Here is a 13,396-nt window from a genome sequence, read left to right on the forward strand (position 1 = left end):
TTTGAATTTCTATTTTTTACTTACAAAATCATAGTGTTTTAAAAGAGAATTAATCATCACGTCTGTTGAAAGTACTCGAAAATTTTAGTTGATGGATTTTACTAATGCAAGTTTAATACTAACGATCATACTAACTACACGATTAATTTTAATTACAGATGATTAACACCTGGGGTGTTACACGATCCGCGCTGGCTCTCATTCCCATCGCAAACGATCGATCGCCATCACAACATTCTTAAACCGGTGGTGTTTGGCACTTGCGCATGCCGCATATGTTACCAGGTATAGACACCGAGCATCCTAAAACGCCAAGATCGGCCAATAGAGTAATCATCAACGGCCAGACAGGAACAACCGTAAGCATGCGTCCACCGCTGCAGCAATCTTGTTCACTAGTGCTGCTCCTCCGAGTTTCTGAACATGTACCCTGTAATGGCACCTCAATTTTTCAGCGGCCTGCTCATCAACCTCACATGCACGCTCACCAACTGATCACAGCGTCGCTGCTTCGTTCATTCTCCTATAAATACGGCACCCGAACACCCCCTCGAACCATCACAAGCACTCAGCAACCGAGCAACCGATCAGGAGCTAGCTCCTCTTGAAGCTCGCTCTCTCTGCTCCGTGCTTGTGGTCAGGCTACTGTTATTGCTGTGCTGAAAATGGCAGGCAAGGCCTCGATCACGCTGTTCCTGGCCGTCAACATGGTCGTGTTCGCCATGGCCAGCGCCTGCGGCGGCAACTGCCCTCCTTCGACGCCGTCGACCCCATCGACGCCGACCCCGACGCCGGCCTCGAAAGGCAAGTGCCCCCGCGACGCGCTGAAGCTGGGCGTGTGCGCCAACGTGCTGGGCCTCATCAAGGCCAAGGTCGGCGTGCCGCCGGCGGAGCCCTGCTGCCCGCTGTTGGAGGGGCTCGTCGACCTAGAGGCCGCCGTGTGCCTCTGCACCGCCATCAAGGGCAACATCCTCGGCATCAACCTGAACCTGCCCATCGACCTCAGCCTCATCCTCAACTACTGCGGCAAGACCGTGCCCACCGGGTTCAAGTGCCTCTAAGCGCTGACCGTCGCGTTCGTGTCTGGCTTGGCATGGCATGAGCAGAGCATGACGACGGGTTCTTTAATTTGATTTTCATACGCATGTAGCCGGTTTTACCACCATTCGCTTGTTGGTGTTTCCTGTGTGCGTCGCTCGTGTCCCTGAACTATTTGGATTATTATTCTTTTATTTGTATCCGGCAATCTGCTTGTATGAATAAAGTTTATATTTCTTTCTATTTTCTCTTAGCTGTATTTTTTATCGGCTGCAGCGATCTCTGCTCTGCACACTTATGTTTTGTTTCTTGACATGAATCACAAATTCCATTAACTTTTGTGCACTGCTAAATCACTCATCACCAAGCCACAAACTGGGCATGCACGACCATATGTAGCAATACATTCGCTTGGCTGTGAGCATGGAATATTTTTGCTGGTTTGGTTCTTTGATTGGGTTCTGTTAATGGCACTGTTCGCTTACACGGCCGTTTACACCGTTTACACGGCGTATAAACGCTACTCGATGGGTAGCTGTGTAGGCCGATTAGCCATGTAACTATTTGCTACACGGTGGGTGACCGACCGTTCACCGTTTAACGTTTAGGCTAACATTGATGGTTGAGCACGAGCTCTTGCAGTCTGCGTACTGCTCTCGTTGTTGGCTGTAGACACTCACTTGTGAGTATTTCCCTTTATCTAAAGAAATATGTAGCAATACAATAGCATGCACATCCCTATAACAAGTAGCTAGGGATGTGCTAAAACCCTCAGAACTGATGAAGGTCAGCTATTAAAAGAAACTTTATTATCCCACAAATAATTCCACCAACTGAAGACAATTCATACTTTGAGCACTCGAGAGCGTGCTTGATGATTAGCTATGCATCTGATTCCACTACTAATGGCCCATACAAGGCTCAACTGAGCAGTTATATATTGAGTGAACGATCGTTTCCAACCTCGTTCAGCAGCAGGCTATATTGGCACAATCTCAGTCCACCCAAAACGTCACGCTGGACTGTCAATTCCAGTAACACGGCTACTAGCGCTATGGCCAATATCTTGGACCAATTATATATATAACTCTGTATTATTCGAAAAAAATTATATATAGCTCTGCTGGCATTAGCTTGTGATTATGTGGAACTAGTCTAGCTATCAACCCGTGCTCCCACACAGGCTAATTAGAATTAATATAAGAATGATGTCAATAATTATAATTACCTATATCATGTTCTTTTTCATCTATTAAATATTCTAACACATATTTTAAAATATATATATTTATCATTATCTTGTTGCAATAGATTTCAATTTGCATCACCCCTCCATATGTATTCGATATATATTTAGTTGAACTATGTGTTTGTGAATTGGTATTCTTATCTCTTCCATCATATATGAATATATGGTGACATATATCGTGGGTAGTATTTTTATATAAATAATATTATGAATAGTATATTAATAATGACAGAAATAATAATTTAGATTTTTTATATTGGTGCACTTCAACATTTTATTATAATTATATAATTTAAATTCAGGTTTAGAAGTAATTTAACTTGTAACAATAATGACATAATTGGATTATTTATATACAAATCTAGGGTGTATTTTTATTATTTTATAATAATATAGGTGGGTAATTTACACAAAAATTAGGGGTTACTTTAGATTTATTTATAATGACAGAAGTGGGTAATTTAGATGCATGTTTAGGGGATTACTTTAATCTATTTTTATAATGGTAGAGGTGGATAATTTATTAGAAAAGATAACAGATCTAATGGTTATTATAATTAGAGTTGTTGGATTGATGGCTGAATGTTTCTGATTTTTGAGAGTGTCCACCTAAGATCCAAGGTGGCTTTATGTGGAGGATCCAAAGGAGCCTCCAATTAGTAATAGTAAGAAAAAATGCTGTTTTTGGAAAAGCCGGTGAAAATAAGATTCCATCTATTTGGCTTGTTCAGTTCATTCTTGAATTCCCCTTATTTATAATCTATGGTTGAGTCGTGCCATTTGGTATGGTTTCTGCTTAATTTGTGAAAAAAAAATGGAGGGATAAGATGTGCCCAAAATTGCTTTTTAGTAATGTATGTGTGGCTAGATCTTTACAAAATAATCTTAGTGACGATCAAACATCATGATTTATTAGAAAAAAAAGTTATACAATACCATTGTGAACCAAGCGACTAGCTACATTAGCTATTTTGATCTAGACAGTTATCTAACTTGTATATTGTTATATGAACTGCTCCATGCTGACACCGGCACACCGCTATATGGACCAAGCTATATACTGTTTGTGATTTCATTCACTTTAAATTTGCTTAAGTGATAAATATACTTTTTACCGATATTATGGTACTTTATACAAAACAGAAAGTTATACAATAGACAGTTTATTACAAGTTACTTCTCTAGGTATCACATACCATTGTGGTTGAACAAACTTAATAAAACAAAATGAAACATTGTTTCCACCAAAATTTGAATGAGACAAATTAGTTAGAAATCCTATTACTAAATCTCCATCAATGAATGTTGAAAATCTACATGTCCATTATTTTCGATGACAGGCAATGCCAATATTATCATCTATGGTCACTATGTAGCAATGGAGGTGGGGATAGTGCCGGCAACAGGGGAACACAGCAATGGGTCGAGTGGTGGTGGTGGTGGTGTCTTTGCTGGCGGCAGAGCCGATGGCAGTAGCAAGCGGGAGGGTAGGAGGAAGAAATTACACTTCAGATCTGCCTGAGGAAGAAGAAGGAAGCTGGATGGTCAGATATTGATCAGACGTCTCACGTTGGTCGCCTACAAAGACAAGAACTGGCATATCAAGGATAGCATACATGTCCCATACTTCATAGAATAACCACTAGGACATGCGAACAAAAACAGCAAAACTACATAACGCAAATAGTTGCTACAAAAGAATGGCAACCCATTGTTATTGTTGGTATTCTTTTCAAGCAAATTCAGACCTCTGAAACTTACATGCCCAAAACTGAATGTAATAGATGCTGACCCATTCGTTAAGTACCGCAAGAACCACTTCAAGCAAGTTGCGCGTCCGTCATCATGGTAACTGTAACACCCCAGGTGCTAATTCTGTGTAATTAAATTAATCACAGCTATTAGTTTCAAACCCACGCGACAAAATCACTAAACCAAAGTTTGTTTTTTTTGTCAGCTTGGGCCGGACCAGTCTGACCGGTCGAACCTGTATGACGTTGTAAGGATCGATGGACCAAGAGGGGGGGTGAATTGGACCTTTTTCAATTTCTAAAACAAAGTAAAGCAACCTTAACCTATGCAATGCTAGTAGGGCACCAATTCACCAACCGGATAACTAAGCTACCTACACAAGCTAAGAGAGATAAAACAAAGTAAAGCCTAGCAAGGTAGAACCAAGTTATGATCTCTAAGTCAAGCACATGAGTAAATTGCATGAAAGAAAATGCTTGAATAAAGAGAGTGGACAAGAGACGACCGGATTTTTTTCCGTGGTATCGATGTGTTGGCACACACCCCTAATCCACGTTGTGACACTCACAAAGAGTATTGTCACCTCCCAAGTCACCGAGACGAGGGCGCTCACTAAGAGTCTCCGTTCACCATCCCGGCGTGGTGGAGATCAAGCCACGTACAATCTTCTTCTCCGGGCTCCCACAATCCTTGGCAAGCTCCGCGAGAAACACCTCGATCACCAAGATCGCCTAGGTGATGCCAATCACCAAGAGTAACAAGCTAAGGCCTTCACTTGAGCAAGAGCCGATCACCAAGAACGGATGCACACTAGCTTCTCTCTACTCAAGTCCTTAATCTTGCTTCTTGATTGATTGAATGCACAAGTATGTGAATGATGAAGCTCAAGGTGGCATTTGACTATAGTATGAGTGTATGGATGTTGCCTGGTGTCAAGAGTGGGCGAAATGACCCATTGGAGGGGTATATATAGGCAGCTCACACAAATAGAGCCGTTGGAGAAAAGCTGCCAGAAAACTGCGTAGCGCCGGTTAATCCGACGTCCCTCCAATAGTCATCGTCGGTTTAACCGGTGCATGTAAACTGCCTCTTCTGAAAACTAGCCGTTACAACTTGGGCAGATTAACCGACGTATCATCGGTTTAACTGGTGAGTGTAGTTGTCCACTGATCAACTGAAAAACCAAGTCTCTGGACAACTGCACCGACGTTAACTCAAACCTATCGTCGGTTTAACCGGTGAGTACAACTTCTGAATTCCTTTGAAAAACCATCTCACTGGTCAATTGCACCGACGTCTTGATTCAAACATCGTCGGTTTAACCGGTGTATAGAACTTGAAATACCCTGGAAAAACCAACTCTGGACTAATGCACCGACGTTAAATTCAAACATGTCGGTTTAACCGGTGTATTGAATTTGTCCAGACTCTGCTGACTTCGTTTAACCGACGTATAGAAAATTGAGAGCGTCGGTTAAACCGGTGGATAGACTTTTTCTGATTTTGTCTTTTCTGATTTGAGTCTTGAATGAAATCCAAATATTCTTGAGATATAGTTTGAGAACCACTTATTTGAACTTCTAGAAACCTGAGTGACCATAGTGTGCATCCATTTTCAAATGACCATGTCCATGCTCAAGTTACTTAGCCTTAACCCCTCTTAATAGTGCGATCACTACAAAACTATAAAACCTATACTAACATAAGTGTCCTTCTCAACCTTATGACACTTAGGACTAGAAAGATCCTTAGCCTTGACAAATATAAGTTAAAAACCGAGATCGCCTTTTTGAATAACCGAAATTGAGGGGCCTCTTTTGACATATGACCAAATGAGCGATAATGATCTATTAAGCTGCACAAACTCATTAGTCACAATAATGGTTGTCATTAATCACCGAAACATACCTTGAGGGCCTAGATGCTTACAGACGTGTGTGGCCCACAAACATTATAACCACTCTATTTCTCTCTCCCTCACGCTCACCCTCACTCTCTCACGTCACTCTCTCCCTCTCTCACGTCCACTCCCTCCCCCACTCTCTCCCTCAAGTGCTCTCCCTCTCCCTAGAGCCCTAAACCCCAAATCCTCCACACCCAACTCGAGCTTAAGGCCAAGAAGGCTTCAAGATGGCGAGGAGCACCTTCTTCTCCACGTGTTCCTCCCCGGGAAGCCTTGGGTTTCAAGTTCTTCGCGCGGGGAAAAGCTCGTTCAAAGTACTCCAACTTGTGCCGGCCCGATCTATCTTTCTAGGAGGTTCTAAGTGATTTCCTTTGGTCAATCATCTCCTTATGCATCCTTGAACTAGGATTCAAGATAGTTTCAATTTTGGTGGGCTAGTTTTTCCACCATGTGAATTTCTGTTCTTGGTAGAAAAAAATGCTGTCGGGCCCGGACACTCCGGGTATAAGCCCGGATACTCCGGATTTGGAACACTCCGGGGAAAACTCCGGATATAAGCCCGGATACTCCGGACTTGGGGGTCCGGACACTCTGGATAATGGCCCGGATATTCCGGATATATATCCAGTTTTGCACTATATTGAGTATGTTCATCGCTAGGATGTACTTATGGTCTACTTTAGTTAATTCATTTTGCTAGTAGCAAAGTTAAAGGGTGAGGGCCCTTTTATTCATTTGACGTAAACTTATAGATTGTCTAATCAATCAAGGAAAAAAATCCTAAAAATACAAAACTAGGTTTGTTAGATTGGTTACGTCTAAATCTACATGGAAAAATTGTTTATTCTTGTGAATTATCCTCTACATGGGAAAATTTGTTTATCATTGTGAATTGTTCTTTTTGACCCTTGTTAGAAATTAAATGGTGTTTAGACTTATTTAAGTTGTTTATGCCAATCTATTAGTCTGAAAATGGTAAAACTTAGGCAGTAGTTTGATTTAGGCATGTGTAGTCTACCGTAAAAGTTTCATGCTTAGAAAACATAGTTTGAGGTGTTAGTTGGTTTATCCATGTGTTAGTATATTTAGAAGTTAAGGGATATTTTACAATTAAAAAGAGTCATGTTAAATTAAATTAGAAAAACTATACCAGTGTTTTAGGACTTAACGGGAGTTTAATTTTCGGCCGGCCAGTCTGACCGGTCTAGTATAAGACAGGTCTGACCGGTCTGGGACACCGGTCTGACCGGTAGTAGTAGTCCAGAAACTTCGGGCATATATCCGGAGTCTCCGAATGCATAGGTCGTAGTGTTTTAATTGTTGAGTTGTCCTGCTTAGGCGTACCTAGATAGTTTTAGTAATAATAATTAATTTCTTATATAAAAAGTAATGTTTAATATGAATTGTTCCTAAACTAGCTTTGTTTCCAAATCAACTAAGAGATCTTTTAAAATAATTTTTTAGGGTAGATTAACTATTTTAGCTTCCTATGTATATATAAATCATATACTGCAACCTCGATCCACACCATGCAGCACCATATTTCTTGTGTATTAATTGGCATTCCATATGCATTCATATAGTAACCGTGGTGAGAACATCGTCCACGAATGGATCGCGAAGCCCGGATCGGAGAAGTAGGACCGAGAAGGAATTCGTGAAGACCCGGCCCAATGGTCGGAAGGGCCCAAGGCCGGAAATAATATTAGCACTGACTTAGTGTTACCCTCAGGCAAGCCCCGGTGCACAACCTACTATTTTAACTTTATGAAACCTATTTATGTATCTATTACTTGTGCATTACATTTAGGAATTGTTTGAAACCCTAGTTGCATGATCCCTATGTCATCCTGGGCCTTATACTAGTATGGATAGGCCGGTAGCATTGCTATGCTTAATAGAGATCAATAGAAGTCGAGTGATTTTTCGGTCACTCGCGAGATATAGGATATTTAGAAGATGAGTAATTTCCTGTTACTCGCGAGACTTAAGATATATTTGTATTCCCGCATATGAGTATTGAATTTGATATGGAGTGAATGTAAATTTGAGACCGGGCGGGGAATGATGATGATATATAGGTATGGCAGCAGGACAGGGTTCCTGGGTGTCCTATCCCCGTCCGTGTCGATTAAGGACCAGTCGTTGTCGGCAGTGCTGATCGGGGATTGAACTGTACTAACCGCATGCCGGGAGTAGGAGGTAGTCGAAACCGGTAAGCCTAGTACTGCATCGCTTCGAAAGTACAAAACTTCATCACCACCCCTTAGGGCGAGTCGAGTAGTCACGGAGAAATGGGATGCATATGTTTACTTTTGGTGGTCTCACGTTGAGCTCGACGGACTATATGTAGGTGGGTTGGTTCTATAGTTCGAGGCGAGGAGTGGAAGGGTTGGCGCGTGGGGTTCGACGGGGCTTTTGCGTGCCGTGTTGGTTAGATCCACCTTGCAAGGTTAAATCGGATCGATTCGCCATGTCTCGCGGTTATGAGAGCCTTGATCTCTTTGCTGCATCGTAGCAAAATGTTAGAATGTGAGTTATATATATATATATATATATATATATATATATATATATATATATATATATAATGTTGAACACACTGAATTATGATTGATTGCACCACCATGTTGCTATAGATGGTTTATGCAAATAATAGATTATGGTTAATACATATAAATAATCTGGAGCTAAAATAATGAAAGTAAGGATTTACCTTAGTCGCTTTTTCTGCAAAATAACCACCAGCCAAATGTCTTGCATGTCTAGGTATGTGGGCTAAGTTATACCCACTGGTCGAGTAAGTCTTGCTGAGTATTAGTTGCTCAGGGTTTGTTGTTTACCCTATTTCAGGTTTAGGAGCTAACTAGGTGTCATATCGGTAGGCTCGATGTGGCGGCTTGTCTTCACGTCTCGGTAGTTCTTGATTTATTTAGTTTGTTTTATTTATTATCTATTAAAAATGCTCAGTAAGTTAGATTCTTTTCCGATGCTATCTTTTCATTTGTAAATTTTAAATTTTAAAGCTGTTTTGTAAATGTCTTAATATAATTTTCTATTTTTGTAAGTTTATATCGTGCTGGTACCTTCTGCGCTCGCCTTCATGCGAGACTTCTGGTGTGTTTCGATTGGCCTGTGGGTTGGAAACAGCCTGTCAGGTTATACTTAATTAATCTAATACGCCTGATGTGTTCAAATGATGGTGGTTATGCTTAATTAAGTGCTATAACTCGGCTGGTCTGTCACAGCTAGTATCATAGCTGAAATGCACCAGGGCGTACCAGCATTATTATTTTGGTGTTTTTCAAAAACTAAAAATGAGTTTAAGGAAATACGTTTCCTTGCGCTTAAGGGACTAGGAGAGATTTGACTGTAAGCCCTATATAGAGTAGGTTATGTCGGGTGGCTAGATATATATAATAGCAACTAACTTTCAGGCAATTACCATTCTTGAATGTAAATATATATAATGTCATTCTTCTACAGGTACACTAACTCCGCTGACGTAGGGAAAAGTTAGTGGTACACGGCTAGTATATAGCGAGAGTATGTATTGTGCCACCGAAGGATATCCGTATATTGCCATAGTGTGATTGGCAAAAAATTTATTTTTTTGTGAGGACGTATAGGTCATGCATACATCATATCATACGCACTACTTTTGCTTTGAATGTTTATTAGCATTTCATCATAGTGATCATATTGTTTTGCTTCGGATGTTTATTAGTAGTTTTTGTACAAAATTCCTTCACGAAATGCTTATCTCATTTTCAGTAATTTCGAACCCCACGTGGTTAGGAAGACTTAAAAACCATTGCGTTGTATTTGAACAAAATTTATCGACAGAATTAAACAATTGAAATGTGAAGTTACGAATCTTGTAGTGATTAGTACTTCACGTTTCTGCGGATAAAAGTTCCCTAGACGGTTCAAGTCTCCTAGGGAGTCAAAATAAGGATGTTACCCTTAGATGAGACCGTTAGTTGTTTATTCTGATGTATCTTTCCCATCACGATCAGCTAATCTTATGATATCCATGGTTCTATGACCATTCTGTTTCATCCAAACGTGGGTGTTTTTTACTATAGGTCAAAGTTAGTTTGAGATCATATATTTATACTTGTCTCTAGGCCATTCGTTCAATGCTTAAGGCTAATCTATCACGGCCATCTTGAATGAGAATAATCCTGTGGTTCTAGCGTTGATCTTCGCTTATTTCTAATCACCATGATTTGTTTATCTAAAATAGACCCGCTTGAATTCTTGCTCAAATAAAAATAAATAAATCAAGAACTTGATCATAGACATTATAGTCATCTTGCATGAATAAGGTCGCACGTTTGTTGCATGGGAACCACACTATTACATTACATCGCATTGCATTGTTGGGTCATGCAAGGTTAGGGAAAGATTTGGTGGTAGTTTGGCTGACCGTGAGAATTTCATGCCTATGAACATATTTTCTGGCTGCTTTTTGCCTCTTTAATCTCTTTGTATTCGATCGTGTTATTCGAATTGCTATTATTGGTTCTTATATGGTGGAGATTTGTCACACGTCCTATAGTGCCGCGACGGGACCTAGGGCCTCGTGTGTGCGGCCGCCACGCGATTGTGCTCCTGGGAGCGCGCCGGTGCTTAATTGCATGTGGATGAAACTACACCATCATTCCTTTTGGTGCAATATTTGAAATCGATTTCTCCAGCGTTTATTCTTTAAGGGGGTAGGTTCTCGGAGAGTATGATAATGGGTTGTTTGACATTTGAGTTTCTGGGGATCATGGCCACTAACCTGCATAGCAACATATGCATTTTGCATCATGTTACTTAATTAATAAATAAAGTTGAGCAAGAATGTTCTTGATGCGAAAACGTGCCTTGATGTCCTTTCTTTAGGGATTCCAGGAGCTCCTTGAAACTCCCCATGTACAAGTAGTAGTTTTCGTTTCCACCCAAAGTCAGAAATTCCTTGAATTCTCCTTCTTCTCAGTGTTTCCTTGATTTCATTTGGATGTCTAGCACGGAGCTAGAGTAAATGTGCAAAATTTTGTGGCCAACTCTCGTTAGTCATGTATAGTTCTTAGAAGTTCATTTTCAGCCTTTTTCGTTCCCTTTTAAATCTCGGGGCGAGATTTCTTTAAGGGGTAGGATTGTAACACTCCAGGTGCTAATTCTCTGTAATTAAATTAATCACGGCCATTAGTTTCAAACCCACACGACAAAATCACTAAACCAAAGTTGTTTCTTTTTGTCAGCTTGGGCCGGACCGGTCTGACCGGTCGGAACAACCGGTCTGACCGGTCGGAACAACCGGTCTGACCGGTCGAACCTGTATGACATGTGTGACCCACAAATATTATAACCACTCTATTTCTCTCTCCCTCACGCTCACCCTCACTCTCTCCATCTCCCACGTCCACTCCCTCCCTCACTCTCTCCCTCAAGTGCTCTCCCTCTCCCTAGAGCCCTAAACCCCAAATCCTCCACCTCAACTTGAGCTCAAGGCCAAGAAGGCTTCAAGATGGCGAGGAACACCTTCTTCTCCACGTGTTCCTCCCCGGGAAGCCTTGGGTTTCAAGTTCTTCACGCGGGGAAAAGCTCGTTCAAGGTACTCCAACTTGTGCCGGCCCGATCTATCTTTCTAGGAGGTTCTAAGTGATTTCCTTTGGTCAATCATCTCCTTATGCATTCTTGAACTAGGATTCAAGATAGTTTCAATTTTGGTGGGCTAGTTTTTCCACCATGTGAATTTCTGTTCTTGGTAGAAAAAAATACTGTCGGGCCCGGAGACTCCGGGTATAAGCCCGGATACTCCAGATTTGGAACACTCCGGGGAAAACTCCGGATATAAGCCCGGATGCTCCGGACTGGGGGTCCGGACACTCTGGATAATGGCCCGGATATTCCGGATATATATCCAGTTTTGCACTATATTGAGTATGTTCATCGCTAGGATGTACTTATGGTCTACTTTAGTTAATTCATTTTGCTAGTAGCAAAGTTAAAGGGTGAGGGCCCTTTTATTCATTTGACGTAAACTTGTAGATTGTCTAATCAATCAAGGAAAAAAATCCTAAAAATACAAAACTAGGTTTGTTAGATTGGTTACGTCTAAATCTACATGGAAAAATTGTTTATTCTTGTGAATTATCCTCTACATGGGAAAATTTGTTTATCATTGTGAATTGTTCTTTTTGACCCTTGTTAGAAGTTAAATGGTGTTTAGACTTATTTAAGTTGTTTATGCCAATCTATTAGTCTGAAAATGGTAAAACTTAGGCAGTAGTTTGATTTAGGCATGTGTAGTCTACCGTAAAAGTTTCATGCTTAGAAAACATAGTTTGAGGTGTTAGTTGGTTTATCCATGTGTTAATATATTTAGAAGTTAAGGGATAGTTTACGATTAAGAAGAGTCATGTTAAATTAAATTAGAAAAATTATACCAGTGTTTTAGGACTTAACGGGAGTTTAATTTTCGACCGGCCGGTCTGACCGGTCGGGTAACCGGTCTGACCGGTAGTGTAGCCAGTATTAGTATAGGACCGGTCTGGGACACCGGTATGACCGGTAGTAGTAGTCCAGAAACTTCGGGCATATATCCGGAGTCTCCGAATGCATAGGTCGTAGTGTTTTAATTGTTGAGTTGTCCTGCTTAGGCGTACCTAGATAGTTTTAGTAATAATAATTAATTTCTTATATAAAAAGTAATGTTTAATATGAATTGTTCCTAAACTAGCTTTGTTTCCAAATCAACTAAGAGATCTTTTAAAATAATCTTTTAGGGTTGATTAACTATTTTAGCTTCCTATGTATATATAAATCATATACTCCAACCTCGATCCTCACCATGCAGCACCATATTTCTTGTGTATTAATTGGCATTCCATATGCATTCATATAGTAACCGTGGTGAGAACATCGTCCACGAATGGATCGCGAAGCCCGGATCGGAGAAGTAGGACCGAGAAGGAATTCGTGAAGACCCGGCCCAATGGTCGGAAGGGCCCAAGGCCGGAAATAATATTAGCACTGACTTAGTGTTACCCTCAGACAAGTCCCGGTGCACAACCTACTATTTTAACTTTATGACACCTATATATGTATCTATTACTTGTGCATTACGTTGAGGAATTGTTTGAAACCTTAGTTGCATGATCCCTAGGTCATCCTGGGCCTTATACTAGTATGGATAGGCTGGTAGCATTGCTATGCTTAATAGAGATCAATAGAAGTCGAGTGATTTTTCAATCACTCGCGAGATATAGGATATTTAGAAGATGAGTAATTTCCAGTTACTCGCGAGACTTAAGACATATTTGTATTCCCGCATATGAGTATTGAATTTGATATGGAGTGAATGTAAATTTGAGACCGGGCGGGGAATGATGATGATATATAGGTATGGCAGCAGGACAGGGTTCCTGGGTGTCCTATCCCCGTCCGTGTCGATTAAGGAC

At 40.8% G+C, this 13,396-nt stretch overlaps 1 protein-coding gene across 1 annotated transcript; it reads left to right on the forward strand.

Annotated features, from left to right (window-relative positions):
- Positions 1-573: 573 nt before the first annotated feature.
- LOC120683517 (14 kDa proline-rich protein DC2.15-like) lies at positions 574-1,286 on the forward strand. The gene has a single exon (XM_039965595.1). The coding sequence runs from the start codon at positions 666-668 to the stop codon at positions 1,059-1,061; it is 396 nt and encodes a 131-aa protein (XP_039821529.1). The 5' UTR covers positions 574-665; the 3' UTR covers positions 1,062-1,286.
- The last annotated feature ends 12,110 nt before the right edge of the window (positions 1,287-13,396 follow it).

Source organism: Panicum virgatum, chromosome 7N (assembly GCF_016808335.1).
Source record: "Panicum virgatum strain AP13 chromosome 7N, P.virgatum_v5, whole genome shotgun sequence".
Classification (NCBI taxonomy): Eukaryota; Viridiplantae; Streptophyta; class Magnoliopsida; order Poales; family Poaceae; genus Panicum; species Panicum virgatum.